General features: G+C 33.5%; 1 protein-coding gene across 1 annotated transcript in view; it reads left to right on the forward strand.

Moving 5' to 3' along the window:
• Positions 1-22,090, forward strand: part of EYS (eyes shut homolog) — a 1,667,443-nt gene that overhangs the window by 942,921 nt on the left and 702,432 nt on the right. Inside the window, exons 25-26 of the mRNA XM_060030409.1 lie at positions 15,250-15,440; positions 19,692-19,783. Of these exons, the coding sequence (XP_059886392.1) occupies positions 15,250-15,440; positions 19,692-19,783 (283 nt within the window). The remainder of the gene's footprint in view (positions 1-15,249; positions 15,441-19,691; positions 19,784-22,090) is intronic.

A 22,090-nucleotide genomic window follows, 5' to 3' on the forward strand; every position in this document is an offset into this window, starting at 1 on the left:
AGTGAAGAGGAGTGGACAGGAAGATATGCTGTGAAGAAATAACTAAGAAAAGTAATTATCTGAGTGATTTCATATAAGAAGTCCAAGATATGAATGAAAACTTGGATAGTACAGTACAGACCAAAGGAACTAGGGGAATATTTCTATCTGCCTCAAATTTGCTCTTGTTCATTCCAAGGCCACAGCTCTGCTTCCCAAAATAGATACTGAGATATCTAGGACTTAAGTAAGTGCAATATCTGACATAGATACAGCAGAATCCTCAGTCAGATGTGCAATTTAATGTTGAGACAGATTTTCTTGGGGTGAAATTGCATAAAGAAATCCAGAGTAACTCAAGACAACCAGCTGGAAGCTACTAGTTTAGCCACCAACCCATTCCCAATTATTAAATTTTATTTTTCTTTTGAAATTGTTTTCATTACATGGTGAATAAATACAACAAAAACTTACATCTTACCTAAATAAACAATAACAAATAAAAGAGAGAACTGTGACTACCATCCACACAACTTAAGGTGTAGAACATTATCAGCATATTCTGTGGCTTTCTTTTTGGTTATCATTCTTTAGTTTTTCTTTATAATCATATACCATACCACTAAACAATATAAAAGTACAATATATGTACTATATTAATAAGATATGTATAAAAACCTTAAGCAACACATTGTTTTATTGGATGTTTTGAAATTTATATAAATTTTAAAATAATGTATGTTTCCTTTCTGATCTTACTCTTTTTGATCTACATTTTGCTTATTAGAATCCTCCACGTTGATGCATATTGCATTTTTCCTAGTATGTATGAGCAATAGTTCTTTACGGCATAAGGATAGAGATGGACGTGTGCATCATACAGGGTGAAAACATTTAACTTTTCCAAGTTGATTTCATCTATGCCTATAATCCCAATCAAAATCTATAACAGCTCTGGTTATTTTATAACTTTGGGAATGCCTCGTGTTTTCAGACTGTATAATTTTTGCCATCCAAGTAGTTGTAAAAAATATCTCACTGGAGTAATTTGAAATCCTGGTATACTAATAAAGACTAGTATTTTCCCCTGTGTTACTGGTAGTTCATATTTTCTCTTTTGAGAAGAGTCTTTCCAAGATTTCTATGCCTTTTTTGACTGTATTAATTGCTTTTTTCTTATTAAATTGTAGTTTTAGTTTGTCTGTGTTTAACTTTGGATACTGACCTCTTGTCAGTTTTATGTTTTGAAAATGTCTTCTTACTGTTTGTCTTTTATTTTCTTTAGCATTTTCAGATTAATAAAGTTCTTAATTTAATGTCCTCAAAAAATCCCTCTTTTTATTTACGACATTTTTTTTGAGTCTTTTAAAATAAATACTTCTTTTTCCCAAACTCACAAAATTTTCTTCTATATGTTCTGTCAAAAGCACTAAAAAGTTGCTTTTCCCATTTACTTCTTTGGGCCACATACAATTGATATCTTTACATATGACTTTTAATTATGAACAATTTCAATTTTGTCCATAAGGATGAAAAATATTCTCAATATCATTTTAAATAGTTGCTCCAGAAAGGAGAGAAACTCCTACTCACAAAGCTTCCCTTGATCTTTTTAGACAAAAGTGGTCAATACTTTCTTGTTTGTGATTTCTACAGTTTTTAAATAAATTTAAGGAAAGTCCTCTTCTTCATGTTAATTTCTTTTCAGAGAGTTTTGACAATGCTTAATTCTTTGTGCTTCCATTAACTTCCTCATATCTTAGAACTACTACTTAAAACCCCTCAACTATTTAGTTTTGAAGGGTATTTCCCCATAGCATACCCTAGACATAGAGAGGGGTCTTTAGTCACACCCACCTCTCTTCCCAACATTTCTGCTGCTCTACTAAAGCATAGAGAAAGTACTCTTGCCACAAAGTTAAGAAGTTTGGAAAACAACCTTTTCATGTGCTGAAGTTTGTCACGGTAAATGGCAAAGAGATGTGTCCAGTGCAGCACTTTTATACTTGTGATTTCAGGTAAATTTAGAAATACTACATCATCTTACTTGTGTCCTGCATTTTCAGGTTTGTTCCTTTCATCTTTGCTTCTTTGCCTACTTTCTGATTGCTGGAGCTTTTTATTGAGTTTATCCTCTAAAATTGTAGTTATTTTCTCTTTTTCTATTCCTTTAATGTTGATCTTTAAAATTTTATCATACATACTTAGTGTATAAAGTTTATCAATATTCATTCCATATTCTTACAAAACACAAGGATCGTTGAGCACTACCTGTCATCTCTGCTCCTCTTTATCTAACATCATCTTCCATTTTACCTCCATCTTATTTATGACTATTATTATATTACACACATATATTAGAAGAATTCAAATCTAACTGAAAGTATAGGTTAACAATTAGCATTCCAGTTAAGTATGATGAGCTAATCCCATAAATACCTGTGCTTCCTCCTGAAATTCCATAAATAGTGAGATAGATAGATAGATATAGATATAGATACAGACATAGATATATTACTCAGATAAATGTAATGTAGAGGAGAAAAAAGATATAAAAATTTGCAAGCTGGAAAACAAATGAACACGGGCTGTTTTGTCTGAAAACAGACTAAACAGAGCTGAGAATTTGGAAACTAAAATTAGGAGTGGGAAAAATAGAGAAGCATGGTGATTTATAGCACAGAATCCTCAGGAGCCTCAGGAAACAGCCACACCAGATAACTGGGAGTGTGAGTGAGAGTGGAGTGAAAATCCCACCAGTCAAATGCTTTAGATCCGATACATTTTTCACCAAACCATCTATGTAGTGATGTATCCATCAGTCCTTGAGTGAAATCAGACTAATTTTTAACCTTAATGTGTCAGGTTACCCTGCACAGCCCACTGAGCCCACTGAGACATATGACGACATCCAGATGACGAGAAGCCTCAAATCTTTACAAGATATTTTCTCAAGGAAATTCATATCTTTCATTTCCTGATTTTTATTGCATTTTTTTCTAAATTAACACATCTCTATCTTTAACAACATCAGAAGTAAAAGGAGGCATTTTAAGTTACAGTATAAAACTAATCCTCAATAAAATTAAGTAGAAGTTGTTTTAATACTAGTAAAAATGGAAATATTAAGTGATTATTTCAGTTTTCAGACATTCTAGCAGTTTACACATTTTAAAGTCTTATTATAATAAAGTAATTACTTTAAAAATGTTTGACTTACAGGTGCAGTAGAGATAAATGGTGTAAAATATCAGTAATTTTCTGGAAGGAAAATCCAGTTGTTTTGCTTAATAAAGGTAAAGACAACTTGGCTCTTTTATTTAGTAATATGAGTTCCAAATCATTTCTCCGAAATCAAAATAGAGTCAACACTCAAAATATGTGCCCTAGAAAAACTAAAACTTGTCAAAGACGTCATATAGTGCCCCAAATTTGCACAACTATGAAGTAATGAATCCCCATTCAAGTCTTCTGAATTCATATCCAATAGTTCTACCATGAAAGTTATTGTTCTTGACTAGATCCTTTTTCAGTAATATAAAGGCATTTCTGCTAGCCCACCAGAACTTCCACAGTCACTGGAATATAAAGAAAATAAGCTTAGTATTTTAAAAATGTGACTACAGAAAACAAACTGTATTGCATGTGCGTGTTCCTCAACTTTCCATCAATACACTCCAGCATGGTACCCCACTGCTCTTCTTTCCTAATCCTGACTCTCTGACTGCTGCCTCCATACTGGCAATATCACTTTTTTGGCTTATAAACCTTCCTCCTTGGACTCTCATAATGAAAAATATATCATTTCTTCTTTTTTTTTCTCCACACTCCATTCCAAAAGAATTAGAAGTGGCTTTTAAAAATACAACATAGTACGAGTAAGTGAGGAAACATGCCAAATATATGTGGTTTGTGCCTTGATATATTAATGATGAATTTTCATATCAGTAGAAGGCGCATGAAAGGCCAGTGGGCCTTCTTAGGGTTTCCTAAATGTGGCTGTTCTCAAAATAAATCCTCTAACCTGTCACACCTGCAGGAAAATGTCCACATGCAAGAACAACTCCCATCAGTGGGCACCTTAAAGACTGCTCTGTGTGCGTGTGTGTTTGTGTGCTTGTGTGTACTCGTATGTGTACACATATGTGAGTGTGTATAAAATCATATTATCTGTACATTTTTATGTGCATAGCATGATTTTAATCTTATTATCTGGGTCCCACAATTTTGAGACACATGATTCTCTTTTTCCTTTGTATTCTTCCCTGTGGGCAGCTGCTGGTTAATAGCAGACATCTAACAATGTAGAAAGAGCAGATGAAGAGTTGAAAATTACATTTAATCAAAAACTGAATGCTAGGAATAAAGTGAGATATGGATAATCACTATTAACACCTCTATTTCTCCCTTGTCCATCAGTAACGTCTGAGCATTGAAAAGAATTAAAGCTGATAATTGCCATGACAGCTTAAGGGGGATAATTAGACTGTAGGTATTATTGAAATAACATGAGAGATAGTAAAATAAAGTACATGAAAAAAGAAAATTAAGTGAGTAAATATAAAGTATTTATGATTCTATTTAATTACATATGAGTAAAGAATTAACTATCATCACAGGGAAAATATTTTACTTTTGAAATGTTGCCCAGAATAGGCAACAACATATCTGGAAAATTAGAAAAGCGTATTTCAAGTTTTACTAATTATAACATAAGTTATTATAGGAGAGGAAAACCTTTCCCATCTTCCCTTCTCAGTGCTTTGGGTGGTCTAATAATTAAATTGACAGAATAACAGGAGAAAATCAAATTTAATTTTGTATATACAGCCCCTCATAAAAATATGAGACTAAAGAAGTGACCAAGGTAGGCAGATTTTATACCCTTTAGACAAAGAAACAATAAATATAGGAAGATTTGAAAAAAAAAAAAAAAAGATGTTTAGGCTAGGGGTAGTAAATTAAAGAAGTAACAAAGTTTGTTTCTTCAACCTTCTCTACCCTGAATTCCTTGTCTCTGGTAAGACACCCTTCACATGTGAGATTATATTCTACTTTCAGAGGACAAAGGAGTGTCAGAGTTTCCTTCGTGCACAGGTTGTTTCTTAGTACCTTTAATTCAAAATAATCAATATGGCAAAGTGGCATATTTGGGGGCAGCCTGCCCTCAACCCCATCATTATTGAGACAGAGTGTTTGGTTACATCACATAGGGGATAGTACTGTAGGAGCATTTGTATTTTTATTGTACTGCAAATTAACAAGCATTACACTTTAGCAATCAGTTTTTAGCACTTGCTAAATTTCTACTTTATTCCCAACCATCATAGTCCAAATCTTATGGCTTCTGATGAAAACACAATGTGACACACCTATGTAAGTTTATCCATGATTGGTTCCCTAAAATCTATTATCATGATACACATTGACAGATAAAGTTACTCTTTCAACATATTTTTTCATTTGTCATTACCAATCTTATAAATGGAAAATTTAGGTTGTCAGAATCAAAAGAAAAACTAAATACAAAGACTTCTTAGCATGAAAAAAATGAGTTCCTCCTAAATTTGCATGAGCATCTTTCCGGAGCTCTCAGAGCCCAGGAACAACAGAAGAGACTTGAGTTACTCATTTCATTTTCTCTGTAAACTCGTTGGTCAAGGAGATGAACGGTTAAAAAAAAGTAACAAAGGTCTCCCCAGCACGGCCACATACTCATTTCTCTATGGAAATGTATTTTTCTCATAAGCCTCATATGTTTTATGTGGTAGGTAAATTTCCAGCCCACCAGGAAGACTCTATATAGCCTATAATATTTCTTAAACAATAAACAGTAGAAAGAGAAGAAGGAGGAGATATTATATGAATCACCTCAAAGATTAAATATAGCTTAATTTCAAGTACCTTTAGTAATCAAATAGTTATGTAAATTAGCTAAGAGCTCAATGATTATTTATAATTTTTTAAAAAGCCATACTCGGAAACTAGATGATAAGCACTTTGGAGCCCACTGGAAAGTGGGGTACAGTTTGTACATTCAATGATACACATCATTACACTGTTCTCGTACATGATAGAGAATGTAAGAATTCAACATGAGGATCCACACTGGACCTTTTTAAAAATGAGTACTGTATTTTGTTAAAAAATTCCAAAGACTGTATGTTTCCAAAAATTGATCAGCAGCCTGTTCACACAAAATAAAACTGGTGTTAAAGAACATGAGCTTTGATAAAAGAAGCCCATTTCTAAGATCTATCACTTTGATCAAATTACCCTATCTAAGCCTGTTTCTCAGATAGAAACATAGGATTCATAAGAACCTAGTCCTTACACACTTTACAGACTGAAGTGAGACTCAAACTAGATGATGCGTGTAATGAGGAAAAGACAATGGGATATGAATTACCTTATTAACAAAATTTACAAAGTAATTATCATTATTTAAAAATTTAGCTTTATTCATATATTTTATTCCTGTAAACAGGTAATAAAACAGCTTAAAACAAGTGAGCTACTCAGGAAAAGAGGGCACTTCTGGACCTTACAGCAGCCCCATCACACACCACCTTGAAATCCTTCGGGTTCTACCTAGATGTACTGAATGTAGCCAGACCATGTGCTTCAGACCTTCCTAAATATCTGCCTCAGAAAAATGTAGAGCATATTCTTGTAATAACTATTTTAAAAATAAATTTTGCAAGATCTTCGTTTCATTGTAGGAGGTTTCTCTCCCAAATACAGACTGGAGCAAATTCTTTGTCTAGCACTTCTACATATTTTATAACAGAACAACCTTCTTATTGCCATTGTATTGATGAAGAAACTGAGAGGATCAAGTAGGTTAAAATATTTATCCAAGATCCCACAATTATAAATGATAAAGTGTATAATTAAACCCAGGGTTCTTAACTAAAATTATATCTGTTGTAATTACAAGATCATAATAGGGGCCACCTTAATTTTATGGGTAATCATTACATTAAATTAAATCTTTTGTAGTTATTTTAGGATGTTGTACAATTCACAATTTTATAGGTTGACACAGAATTTGCGTGGTAAATTTTAAAAAACCTCCAGAAATTAGAAATGGAAATTCACATTGCCCAATTTATTTAATAAAGCTAAATAAAACTTTAGTATGAAAGTTAGAAAGGGAGCCAGGAAAAATGAAAATTAAAAGGCAATCTCAATCATCAGAATAGGTGCAAGTATCCTAAGCATGGATTCTTGTAAATGAAATCCATATATGTACATGCATTGTAAGCAAATGGGATTTATTTCTGGGATAAAATAAGGGTTTAATATTAGAATATCAAAGTTATTTACAGTATAATCATTTCAGTACGTGAAAAACCAAGAAAATTTAATATTAAGGTCTGCTAAAAATGTCAGTGAACTACAGAATAGAAGGGAAATTCCTTTTACAACACTTGGTATCTTTTTTCTGTGTCCCTCACAGCTTCCACCTGACGTTCTTTATAACTCCACTGTTGTTATAACTCTACTGAGGTATGACCTGTATTGAGGTATAATTGACATATAACATTATATTAGTTTTTGGTGTAAAACATAACAATTCAATATTTGTATACACTGTGGGATGATCACTACCATAAATATGTTGTGAATCCAAGCTCATTATGCTCAACCACATAACGGGCCAATTAAGCCCGAGACAAGGTGTTGGAGCAGGGAATAGTGACTTTATTCAGAAAGCCATCAGACCAAGAGGATTGTGGGTTAGTGTCCCAAAGAGCAATCTTACCTGAGTTAGAATTCAGGCTTCTTTTATACTAAAACAGGAGGGGATGTGGCTGGTTGTTGCAGACTTCTTGGTGCAGGCCAGACCCCAAAGATGTGAATCCTTTGTTCTTGCAGCTGTCCATGTAGCTCTGATCACCATATACTGTAAGCATCCAACAAGACAATTGTTATTTTTTTGTTCTTTTTTGTTTGTATCTCTGTATGAATGGAAAAGTGTTATATTTTTAAGGTCAGAGCCTTGAGAATGGGCTATCCTGTATATTTCATGCTATAGGCAACATTCCTTTGCAAAGGTGCAGAGCCAGCATGACTAAGCACAGGCAACAGAGCACAAAGGTTAGAGCTAAAGGAATAGATCCAACATGGAGTCAGGTTTGTTCTTCTCTTTCAAATCTAGTTACCATCCATCACCATACATAGTGTCAACAACAAAAAAATTAATCAGTGGTCAATGTAAGAAGAAATGGAAAAATTTATTTGAGCCAATCTGAAGATTATAATCTGGATGACAGCTTCTCAGAGAGCTCTAAGAACTGTTCTGAAAAAGTAAAAGGGGCGAGGCTAGTGTATATGTGACTTTGGTAAAGGGGTATATATGTGCAATCAAGCGCTCATCTTGGTAGAAGGTTACTGCTACTTCTGAGGAAGAGAGATCTTAGTTAATGGTTTTAACACTTTTCTAAGTATGGGAAGAGGCAAGAAACTGAGTTCCTAAAATTTTCTCGTGGAAATATTTAACTATCTTAGGGTCAGTTCTGCCAGGTTTCCCACAGCACAAAGTGCCTCATCTTGATCTTCACCCAGAATTCCTTTCAGGATGTACTGTAGGTCAGTGACTACAATGGCTAATGACTTGATTCTTGTAGAACTGGATGGTGGGCAACATTCTTTATCTTACAATCCCTTCCCTTTTGGTCTTAATTTCAACCAAGGTTTAGGAGGCATTTCATGACTAATTTGCCCCATAGTTCTAGGAATGCTCAATCCCAGGTCTGTGTTGATTTCTTGATAGGTCACTCAACGTGCTATTACTGGTCTAGGCCTTGTTAACAGTAACTGAAGAGGAGTCTCTCGACCTCCTGTCTTACTGATCTGTTACAGTCCAGGAAATTGTTCCCTCTTGGTGCTTCCTCCCATACCTAGATTTACAATACTACAATCATTGCTCTTATGGGACTATATATGTGATCAATTGTTTCAAGTCACCTAACCATCATTAATTTTATCAGAGGCTCAGTCACACACTTGTTTATGCAAGAAACAATAACCTTGTAAAAGAGGCAGGATACAAGTAGTAAAGCTAGTAATGTTATAAGGTCATAAGTATTTAAGCTAAGAACTTCCCTTAGGTGTGGCCCAGTGTCTCCCCAGGTTGTCTGACCAGTCTCTTCTGCACCAATCACTATCTTTAAAGGAAATAATATATTGGTATCATACCTAAAGTTCACCTAAGGTGTCTGCACGTACAAGGCAAGTGGTGGGTCATCATGACACCTTACAGGACTGAGAAAGAAATGTTATCTTCTAAGGAGTTACCTGGCTAGTACCAGAAGAAGGAAAATTTATCTTTATGGTTGAGCAGGTATTTCTGCCCTTGGGGAGGTCTGATTAACACAAAATGAAGATGCACAGTGCACACCAGAAGGGAGGGAGGAGATCCAAATGGGCAGAGAAAGAATTTTATGTTTAAATTTTTCTTGTCTTGCCTTAAAATTTGAATTTTACTTCACAAATAGTTAATTTATTCATTTTTGTGATGAGGACATTTAAGATTTATTCTCTGACCCCCTCACCCATTTTTGCCCACCCTCACCCCCATCCCCTCTGGCAACTAGCAATCTGTTCTCTGTATCTCTGAGCTTCCTTAATGAGTTAGAAGCTATCACTTATAAAAGAAGAGCAAAACACTACACTCAAAGGTGAAGGCTTAAAAGCCTTCCTTCAAAACAAACAAACAAAAATACCAAATCTCACTTTAATTATTTCAGCTCATTGTTTCCTCTGATGGTCCTAAGCAATGTAATAAGCTAATAAGACAGTTTAAGAATTAGAAACAAATGAAAGATCTCATTACTCACAGATGATACAGTATTGTTAAAAATAGGAGAGTTTAACCAGGTTGCTTCATATAAAACAGTCGATTGCTTTTCAATATGCCAACGTGAGTTAAATATGTAATATTACAAAGGACTATTTAAAATAGCAACAAATTCAGAAGGTTTATAGACGTTAACCTAAGAAATTATGCACATGACCTTTATAGAGAAAAGTTATAAAACTGTATTAAAAATGTTTTAGAAGTTCTAGTAAAATGGAGACATATATACGTCCATGTGTAGGAGGATAAAGTGTCACAAAGATATCAATTACTTACAATTTTTTCCATAAAATCAATGGGATTCAAATTAGTTTCTATTCAGAGTGTTTATGTAATTTAAAAGGATGGTCGCACATGTTACTGATTCCAATATTTGTATCAAAAGGCACAGGACAAACAGTCAGTAACACAATCCCAAGGAAGGAGAATATGCAGCATTGCATTACTCGATATCAAGATGCATCCCAAAGCTATACTAATTAAGTCAATCTTTGATTGGCTTGGGGTTTACAGTCTGATCAATGGAATAGAATAATGATCCCGTAAATAGACCTACATAGAGGAAGGATGCATGACAGAACTGGGAATGTAGATGAGTATGGGAAGGGTGCCTGCTCTGTAAGTTATCCTAGGATAATTGGCATTCCACCTTAAAAGACAAAGGAGAGGGCTTCCCTGGTGGCGCAGTGGTTGAGAGTCCGCCTGCCGATGCAGGGATGCGGGTTCGTGCCCTGGTCCGGGAAGATCCCACATGCTATGGAGTGGCTGGGCCCGTGAGCTATGGCCGCTGAGCCTGCGCTTCTGGAGCCTGTGCTCCACAACAGGAGAGGCCACAACAGTGAGAGACCCATGCACCGCAAAAAAAAAAAAAAAAAGACAAAGGAGAAAGAAAGGGCTGTAAAAGAAAGGGCTGTAAAGAGTCTATACAGAGTCAATACTAAACAATCCTACCATAGACAACTGGCCGAAATGTTTTTTACACAGGAAAGTGGCATGATTTGATTTGTGTTTTACTTCCTATCGTGTGGGTGACTATTAAAGGAATTTTCTCTGATAATCTATTTCCATTTGCCAGTGAAAGGAAAATATTGTGATCATAGGTGTTGTGCTTCCTTTCACAATGACTGCTCATTGCTTTCAGAGAAAAATGTGTTCAACTGTTTGACTGGTTGTCTCTCAGTTTGTCTTGCAATCATGTAATTTCTTAAATCTGCCTCTGTAACTCCTATTTATTATATATTTCCTTTGGCTGCATGGAGGAGTCTCTGCCAATCTTAAACTACACTTTCTGGCTTTGCATTTCAGTAGTACTTGTTTTGATACCTTATTTTTTTTGCACTATACAATTATACTTGCTCTATAAATTATGTCATTGACTCACAGTTCATGGACTAATCAATCTGTGAAAATCTATGACGAGAACAAATATTTCATAATTTATTTTAAAATATACTTACTTCCCACAAATGCATTTTCAAATGGCATAAATCTTTAAATTGACAGGAAAAAAATCAGCATTTTTGAAAGCATGAGTAGAGTGTTTAACAAACTTGGTACAATAGTAAACAGTGGGTGAAGGTTAATTTGCTTACTTTCTCCTGCTTTATTTGTAGATATTAAGCTAATTGAGATGAATTTAAATGGACTACATAAATTTGGATTTTAAGGTGAATTAAACACAATTTAGAGAATGTGAAACTATATAGTATTAAACATGGAGAGTATTTTGTATTGGTGAAATCCAAGCTCCTCTTTCTAGAAAAAATGGAAATTAACAAAACCAAGTCACATGGTATTTCTGCAGCTGATAATGTGGTTGTGATCTGCTCACTGGTAGAATCAAGACTGAACACAGGCTTCTTAACAAACTAAGTACACCTTCCTATATGAATTATATTTATGTGATACATATAAACTTTTCTCAAACTGAAACTTCATTTAACAGAAAAATTTGCACACACACTCCCACATATCACAAATGTCCACTATTTTTTCCTAGATATTACCTCCAAGACACATGAAATAATAAAGGATCATTTTGCATTTTCAGTTGCAAATTATTTCTTAACATTTAGTTAGTGATACATACTCCAGAGAGAAATACATAGTTTGCTACGAATGTTTCTTTGAGTTTGAGTGATTATTCATGGATTACACTGATGTTGACATTAATCTACTAGAAATAGGGTTAAATAATATACATCCTTTTTAAAGTGTCCAGTCTTTATAGAGTCATTATCAAACTATTAATATTGTAGGAGAGCCTGGTATTCAGTTATTCTCTCATAAATTTCCAACTTACATGTTTAATCTTACATATAGTACACTAACCACAAAAAAGACTCCATTCTTTGAAATGTGATATGTTAAACCATAAAACCAGAAGAAAAAGACTCAGCTAAGAATTATTTACTTTTCTATGTATTTATTTTATTAAAGGAAAATGTGCTGTTGGAGTAATTGTTCATAATTTATCAAAGAAGAATATTATACACATTAGTTGTATTTTGTTTGTTCTAATTTAAATATGTATTTATGCCTCAGAAGCTATATTTGCCATTTCTTCTAAAATATATTTATTCTATTATTCTTCTAATCTATTTAAAACACTTCTTTGTGCTATGGGGGAAGGCAGGGTTACTGGCTTCTGATTTTTCACTGAAACAGCTTTGAAGTTTTCTTTATCTTCATGCATTGGAGCTGGCTATGGGTTACTGTGCACTGGAAATTCAAATAGTTTTATGTCAAAAATTTCAACTGCCCACCCAGCATCAACCAGATTTCACATAAATTTTTTAGTGACTAGACTCATTTGTATACTCAATATGCACGGTTAGAAATGAAGGTAAGAACTATGTCTCAGAAGGAGAAGCAGAGGCAGGAAGTTGGAGATGAAAGTTAAGGTCTCTGGCTTGGACATGTGATTTGCACTTCAAGTCTTTGATCTGCTAATAACCAGGAAACAAAGTATGAATCTGGGAAGTACTGGGATACCAACTTCATCTGAATGACTGGGGGCACAAATAAAGAAGTATGTCACTTAAGCTACCACTGGCCACCATATTAGAATCAGGAGAAAAGCAAGCCTTAGATTGAAGCTTACCATATGAGTAGAAGAACAGAGACAGAAGAAATCCAGCTCTTTTATGAGGATGCAGCTGAGCCTCTACATACATAAGCATCCATCTGGAAGCCTGTCCTATCCTTGAGCTTCCTTTTACATAAGCCATTAAATTTCTTTGTTGCTGAAGCTACATTGATCTGGGCTTTCTGGTTAGTTACACCAAAAGCATATAACCTCATTCAGAGGTATAATTATAAAATGAGGGCATACAATTCAGATAACAATTCTTCTATTTGAAATAAATGAAAACCAGAATTCAGGAACTTGTAATTTAGTTCTATATAATGAAAAAATGTATAGAATTATAGCCCATCATTACTGAATATAGTCTCTATACATATCTTTTCTTCACAAAACCATTCTGTAGTTCCCACCACCACTCTTTTTAATAGATTAAGATTTTCACTAAGGGAGATGTACAATAAAATCTGTATTCATGCATTTGAATAGGAAACACTACAAATATGGTTGAATACTCTATGCAAAATATTTCCTGATTTTTTTAAATTCAAACATAAAAAAATGTAATTTTCCAACCACATTTAAACAAAATTAATTATATTTTCCATAAGAGATAGTGTTTTTACATGTTTAAGAAAACCAAGCACTTGGGGTAGAATGCTGAACCAAACATATATGGCTCTTGACCTCATGTAGCTTACAACCGAGTGCATGTGTGGGCTTTTATTACAGAGCACTAATCACATGATGGCAAAGCCACTTAATTTTTAAAAAGTTAGTCCAAAAAAATATGTATCTTAAAATAATGAAATTAAAATAAGTTTTGAGTTAGCTACTGTTGGAAAATATATTTCTTTCTGAACCATTTTAAAGATATATAGTGTTTTCTTTATTTCACCAATGTTGAGTATATACATGTTGTAATGTTAGTCTTTTTCTGAAAATGTATTATGCTTTTTTACATTTTGAACTTTAAATATAACAGATATTTGTCTCCATTCACAATTCATTCAAATAAATGGATGAAATTTTTCAAATTATTTAATGTTTTGCCTTCAACATCATCATTAAAATTCTACAAGGAAAAAATACTTGTCTATATAACATAACAACTAAAACAATTCAAAAGCCAAAATTGAAAGCATTGTTAATATTTTCAATCTTTAAGCAACTTTCTAATGAATTCCTTGATTAAAAAATATATATATGTTTTTATGTCTACAAAGCACAAATGTTTTCTGTCAGTATTTTGAACCTTCTTATTTCTACTTAAAAGGAAATATTTTTCTTTGAGCTTTAGCTGATTATTTCCTTAGAGCTTTTTACAAGTTTGAAAATTTACACAATGAGTATTTCTAAAGCTTTATTGAAATCTTAAAATAAGAAAAATACTCTGCATAAAATGTAAACCATGTTTAAGTTTTAAAATACAGATTTTATGAAGAGTGTTATCCTATGATGGGCAGTAAACTAAATCTCACATTGTTTCATGAATAATCTCTTCTATCAATATTAATTGTGAAAGAATAAACAATTTGGAAGTTTTAAATGAGAGTTTGTATATGTGTATGTGTGTCACAGAAGGAGGACAGAAAGGAGAGAGATTCAAATTCATGGTTACAGGAATATCATCAATCAGCAAGGATCAATCAAGTATTTATCAAAGAAAAGTAACTTTTAATAATGATATAATTAACTTAGAGAAATAAGATAACTAGGTTTCATTAATCATATATTTATAAATTTAAGAAATTAAATTGTCAAAGTATTTTGCTCAAAATGACTCTGTATTTTACTTGAAAGACTAAGGCTAATTAAAACATAATCATTCAGAAAGCAAAAGTAAAACAAAGAGAAAGAGATGTTTTTTAAGACGCTGAGATAATATAGCATTGCTACAAAAAGGTGGCAATTCCTTTATTTGCCAATACTCTTTGTCAGCCCTCAAACACCACCAATCAAATTAACAATGACACAAATCAAAATTTTGTACCAACATCTTATATATACAGTGAATAAGGATGTCTTTAGAAAATGTTCCTATATCTGGTGACCTGTAACATAAAATCTAGGTAAGAGTACTTGAAGATCTAGACATCCCGACCCTCCAATGAAATTTGATCATGATGCCCCCAGTACATATAAATTATGTCAAACCACTGTGACAATGGCAAAGAAAATAGGTGCCCAAGCTCGTCATAGGTAGAAAAGAGTCAGGTCAGAGCCATTTCAGAAAACATTATGCTAACATTATAATGTGATATCCGACCATTGAACATTTACTTCCAACATAAATTGTATTTTCTTTCTGACTCCACAGATATCAGTTGTGTTTGTTATTACGGAGATTCCTATCTAGAATTTCGGAATGTGTTTTTAAATCCACAAAATAACATCTCCCTAGAATTTCAGACCTCCAACGCCTATGGACTCCTGCTCTACATCAAACAAGACTTAGATTCAGGAGATGGACTTTTTATTCAATTATTTATTGAAAATGGTACTTTAAAGGTAAGTCAAATTTATTTAACATAAATTTTATGAAGTTGTTATGATTCACCACTTTAGTGGTTATTATCAATATAAAATTTAACCTTAATTATGTCTTTTATACTCATCACCAGGCTGTGTGTCCTGTTTTTTGTAATTTCTTCCTGTTCGGTGTACACTATTTATATATCAAAATAGTATATGCTTTAAATAGCTTTCATTCTCTTCTTTTCTCTATAATTTCAACTTTTCTTCCACAATTATATTTCCCAATTTCTCAATTATAATTGCTGCAATTTTTTATAACTTTAATGGCAGACGTGATCTGGGAAACCCTGGGAAACCCCAGGTTTCTTTCAAAGGATCTTTAAGGGGAACACTCTCTTTATAATAACACTAAGATGTTATTTGTCTCGTTCGTACTCATTTTCATAAGTGTACGTAGTTTTCCAGAAGCTTCATGACACGATGTCATCCCTCTGATCACTAGTGTAATGTATACTTATATGTTTTTGTGTTTTAAAAGTCTGTTTTAATTTTAGTATTATACATATTGATAGATATAACCCATTACACAAAACTCTTTGGGGTCCTCAGTAATTTTTCAGAGTGCAAAGAGATTTAGATATCAAAAATTTGAGACTGTTCACTTAAAACTTGTCAGTCTTTATAACAATCTTCCTTTAAAAGTCCAAAATTACACAGTTAAATTTTGAAGCCAATGATGAATTGAAAATGCGTGCTCTTTTCCCAAGACCATTCTACCTTATCAAATCACCTCATATTCCTGTTCTAAATACCCAGATTAAGGAAGTCATCAAGTCATCACTGCAATAAGGTAATTAACTCAACACAGTCTAGTATATGAAACATGACAACAGTATTTTTGCCTATCATTTCTTTCAGATGTTATTCAAATATGGTATGAATTTCCATAAAAGTGTGAGGTACACCTTCTAATTTAAATAAGCCAAGCTGTGCAAGTTTGATTTTCTTTAAATACTCATCTTTCTTAAGTAATATAACACATATACATAATTTAGTAAAATGTCTGATATAAACAAATGTCAACCAGATGTAGCAGATTAGTAGTGGTAGCATTATCTTTATTCATTCATCCATTTTTTCACTCATTCATTGAACATTTATCCATCCCCAGTGACAGTGCCAGTTTGTGAGGATTCAATGGTAAATAAAACACACTTTGTTCTCATATTGCTTCAAATTGATTACAGATAATAATAACAGGTGAAAATGGGACAAGAAAATAGAATTATGTAATGAATAGAATACTATAATGAGCCATCAAACGTCAGTCTGACCCTTTAAGATAAGGTTTGCTGATCCCTGCTGTACAGCATTTTCCTCGACAAAGACCAGAAATTTCCGTTAGTCTTATAATAAGCAGAAAACATGAAGAGACCAAATATAAGGAACTATAAAGCACACATAATATTGAGCCCTGGTCACGTCCAGCACATTTTTCTACTCCTAACTCAGCTCACAACTCAGCCAGCCCCTCTCACCACAGTGGATGTCTCCAGAGACATGGTGAACCACACCAGAGACTTGTAGAATTATTGGTGAAAATATGTATGAAATAATGGAGAACAGAGATTTCTTTCACTTTCAAGTGGATAAAAAAAAATTCAAATTAGTTGAACTAAGACATTTAGGAATTATAAAACTGTAATGGGTGAAGAGAGGTGTAGAATTTCTTTCTTTTAGGTTTTATGACAAAGAAAACATATATATTGATACTCTGTAATAATTGCTATAATTTATTGGATTGCAATTACGTGTTGGGCTCCAACTTAAGAAAATATATTAAGATCATGGATTCTAGAGCAAGAATGTTAGAGTTGGAACACCAGCTTGGCCATTTAGGGGTTTTGAGGTCTTGCAAAGTTTAAGCTGTCTGCGCTGGAGTTTACTCACTCATGAAAGAGGGTAGTAAAAGTAGGTGTGAGGTTTAAATTAGTAAGTGGATAAATATTGTGAAGTTAGTGTAATATAATGGGTGAGTAAGTAAAGGCATACAAACTCATAGAAGAAAGCCTGGGACATATTAATCCAATATGAGGAGTAGCTATTTCTCTCTGTATTTCTATTTCTTTTTCTCAAAGACCTCTCAGGCCAGTGGAGGCTCTCAGCATGTTAGGTATTACACATGCTCTTTGAACTCTTTCAAAGATGGTAGATCAGGAATTGTTACTCCGTTGTGTCAGTCCAAAATCCATGTTCTTTCCACACCCATCATTGTAATGATTTAAAGGAAATTTCAGTGCTATCCTATCTTTATGATTTTAAGATTTTCCTTAATCTGCTATGATTTTTTGATACTATGCTCCAATTTCCTCATTCATTTTAAAAGTATAATCATATGGGGAATGTATTTACATTACAATTTTCACAAAAGACATATTATGGTTGAACTCTTCCAGTGATCATAATTTAAGACCTATTCAAATTCTAGAAATGCAGAATTGTTAGTCAAATGTTTTTTTAGGAAATTTAAGTTTCAAAGATAAATGTATCAAAATTAATGTTTAAAACTATTTCATTGGCTCTTTCTAATAACAAGGAGGTAAGCAGATACATCGATGTTGGGACTCAAATGTCAGTCCCTTCACTTATTAGCTGTTTCATGAATCACTGTGCTTCCCTGACTGGAGCAGATCACTCCCCCTCAGTTTCCACCTCTGAATAAAGAAGGTAATAAAAGGGTAGTACCTACTTCACAGATTTTTGTTTTTCTTGTTTTTTGTTTTGTAAGAAAGCAATCAGGTAAAACCTATAAATTACTTTAAAAATCCATGGTACAGAGTAACAATCACAGTAGCTATTGTTTTATATATATCGTAAAGGAGCTATTTATAATAAAAGAAAAAATTCAATACAATTAATAAAATCGTCCATTAAATATTTTTAAATGTTTAACTTTTACATCCCTGAAGATAGGAATTAATAAGTCTTAGTTGTACCTGAAAAATAATTTTCTGATATATTTGAACAAAACAAGGAGATTACCACCCCCCATACACACACATTGTTGGCCAGTAAATTATCATTTAAACTTAAATAACTATTTTAACTAACAACATAGATCTCCTAGTGATGTACATAAGAAATAGCTAAATTATTATCCATGCTGCCAAAAATATTAAATATTAAATCTGGTCACCTTGATTGCATACTAGACACAGCATAAAAATGCAATAAACAAATGTGGCCTTTTACTTAGTTACACATGGCTTGAGAAGAATGTACAGCCAAAGGTCATGCAACTGATTTTCTGGTAAAGTACATGTAGATATATTTATTTTTGGAAATCTCAGTGCTGTTTAACATAGTTCTTAAAGTGAACCCTCAGTAGATAATTTTATAAAGGAAAGGAACCTTTTTGAGATGACCAAATATAAAAAGTTAAGATATATAGCATTATGTTTACCTTTGGATTACATGTGGGAAGATATAGACATATCAATTTAATGTAGCTAGATGCATAGGAGTTATGAAACACTATGCAACTGTGTTTCTTTAACTTATATGTGGCTTACAGATCTCTAATAGATATGCTAAAGACTATAAAGGCCCTTTCTGTGAAAGAATGGCCACAATATAACTGATATACTTTCAGGAACATGCTGTTGAGAAGATGTAGGCCACTGCAGCCCATTCATGGAATTCCCAGGGGTGTCTGGCCAAGCATATCTACTATAGACATGATTTGCTCCTTTTAAAACCATAACTCAGTTGGTCCAATTAGCAATAATCCCACAAATGGCCATAGTCCCCTTCAATCCTCTGGAAGTTTAGGTTGAATGATTAACTTTCAAAATCTTTGTTTCCCTTGTGTGACGTTAACATCACTGTCTAGATGGTATACACTAGTGTTTGCATTGCTCAGTTACTAGTATCTAAGGAAAATTGCCTATTAACACTCACTCCCAGCTAGCCGAAGAAGCTGCCTTTCTCAACCAGGCTTCCCAGAATACAAGAGAAACCAGAAGTGTGTGTTTGTGTGTGCGTGCGTGTATGTATGTGTACATGTGTATAGTTTATGTGTATATATATATAATATGTATGCATTTATGTGTTTTAATTCTAGCACTTATTAGTTGCACACCTTGAGCTGTCACTTTAATTTTCAGACTTCTTATCTCTCCAACACAATAAAATATTACTGGTAAATTGTAATGTTCAATACAAAAATAAGATGTTAATTCCACACTGAAAAACTGTTTGAGGAAATATTTTTTTTCCCCGTAGTACCAATTTTTCTGTTCTGGTGAAGCAAAATTGAAAAACATTAACACTACTATTAAAGTGGATGATGGACGAAAGTATACACTGCTTATCAGGTAAGATACACTTTTTATTTCCACTTCATCTCATATGCAGCAAAGACTATTTCTCTGGGTATTGTTCTTGCACTTCAAAGTGGAGGCTCTCCTGATTAATATTCACATATTCTTGTATGTAAATTAATGTTCATCAAACCATTCTGTCTTGTCTGTATGTCCTAAAATAGTACTGGGGAAAGCATGTTATAGGAACTATATTATCAAGGAATTTACATAAGCAGATTTATTAAAAGAAACCCTGAAATCCTCACAATGTTTTCCACTTAGAGGAGTTGTGAAAACAAACTGGTATTTCTTTTGATAAACAAAGTCAAATATATTCACTATAGAAAATGTGGAACATTCAAAAAAACATAAAGAAGAAAAGTAAAATGATCCATTATACCACAATTGATATAGAGTAATGAATATGTATTATTATATTCCTAAAAGCTGCATTTGAAGTTGACTTTACCCCCAAGTCCTCACCAACATCAGATATAATTTTGCCAATCTATTAAGTGAAATTGACATTTCCCCCTAATTTGCATTTTTTTATTTTTAGTAAGGTCTAATTTTTAATACCTAATATATATTATGTGCTTTGCCTCCCTCCACCATTTTTTCTAAATAAGTGATATTTTGAAACACACACCATCATCCTTATCCAGTATGTAGACTAAAGTAAGTTATTTGATTATGGCAATAGGTTATTATTTGGTAAAAATAATTAACTGTTTAAAGCCAAAAAAAGAAGAAAGCAAAGAGGCAAAAAAACAGAGACTGGGAAAGAAGTAAAAGGAGAAGTTTTAAGGAAGTCTACCCTCTTTCAGCCAGAACTACCCAAATCCTATTGTCTAGAATCCAGACTCTTAGGGAAAATTAATGAAAAAACAATTTATTATCAACTAAATTGTGGAAAGGTTACATCACATATACCTTCCCTGACACTCAAAATGTATGTGTGCATTTTAAGACTCCTGAGATCCTAATTTAATAAAGTGTCGCTTTCTTTGCTTAACTCCAGACATGGGCACAGGACCCTTTAATGTTTTTCTTCAGCATTTTAACCTCTTGAATAACCAATGCTGAGGGCAATGTACTTTGGAAAATGCCATCCTAGCCAAGGTGATAGTTTCCCAAGGCAGAGTGTACCAACATCTGGACGGATGGTGGTCTATGAACATTGGGGTAGCAGTGAGAATTGTATCACAAAACACATTTTTGGACCCTTCAAAGGAAACAAAGACAGGTGAGAAATGGTGGGAGAGACAGAGAGTGCACCAGAAGATGCTGTTCTAACTTGGGGAGTGTTGAAAAAGGGTTAAAAACTAAATTGAGAACATGGTAATCATAGTTACAGTTTATTAAACACCAATTATGTGTCAAGTCGTAATTCTATTACATATACAAATTTATTCATCTCTAAGAACAATTTAATTATTAACTTTTATTATAGTTTCTTTCATTTTTTATTGAAGTATAGTTGATTTACAATGTTTCAGGTATACAGCACAGTGATTCTTTTATATATATATATATATTCTTTTTCATATTATTTTCCATTATGTAGTTTATTATTAGATATTGAATATAGTTCCCTGTGCTATACAGTAGGACCTTGTTGTTTATTAATTAACATTTTATTATAGTTTTACTATCATTTCCCAGATGTAGAACTAGGAGATATAGAGGTTAAATACAGAAAAAAAACAGTTTGAAAAGGGCACAATTCCAAGGCTACTCCAAAACGTCTGAATATGTTTTAAGTCATGGATACAATGACCCACGTTGTAGAAACATAGTGTAATTTGATCTCTTCTCTTCTTCTACCCTGAAAGAACTGCTGCATGTTCAAGATAAGATAAAGATAAGAATTATAAATGATGTGCCCTGGGCTTCCCTGGTGGCGCAGTGGTTGAGAATCTGCCTGCCGATGCAGGGGACGCGGGTTTGTGCCCGGGTCTGGGAAGATCCCACAGGCCACGGAGCGACTGGGCCCGTGAGCCATGGCCACTGAGCCTGCGTGTCCGGAGCCTGTGCTCCGCAACGGGAGAGGTCGCAACAGTGAGAGGCCCGTGTAACGCAAATAAATAAATAAATAAATAAATTAATTAATTAATTAATATAAATGATGTGCCCTGCAAAAAAGCCTTCAAGCAGCAAGAACAATATTAATTAGTAAGCATTAAACAACCACCATATGCCAGATGCTTTACAGATACATAACTAACTAAGCATCACAGACTGGGGGACTTAAATTACATAAATTTACTTTCTCACAGCTCTGGAGGCTGGAATTCTGAGATCAAGATATTGGCAGGA

This window comes from Delphinus delphis, chromosome 14, assembly GCF_949987515.2.
Source record: "Delphinus delphis chromosome 14, mDelDel1.2, whole genome shotgun sequence".
Lineage (NCBI taxonomy): Eukaryota > Metazoa > Chordata > Mammalia > Artiodactyla > Delphinidae > Delphinus > Delphinus delphis.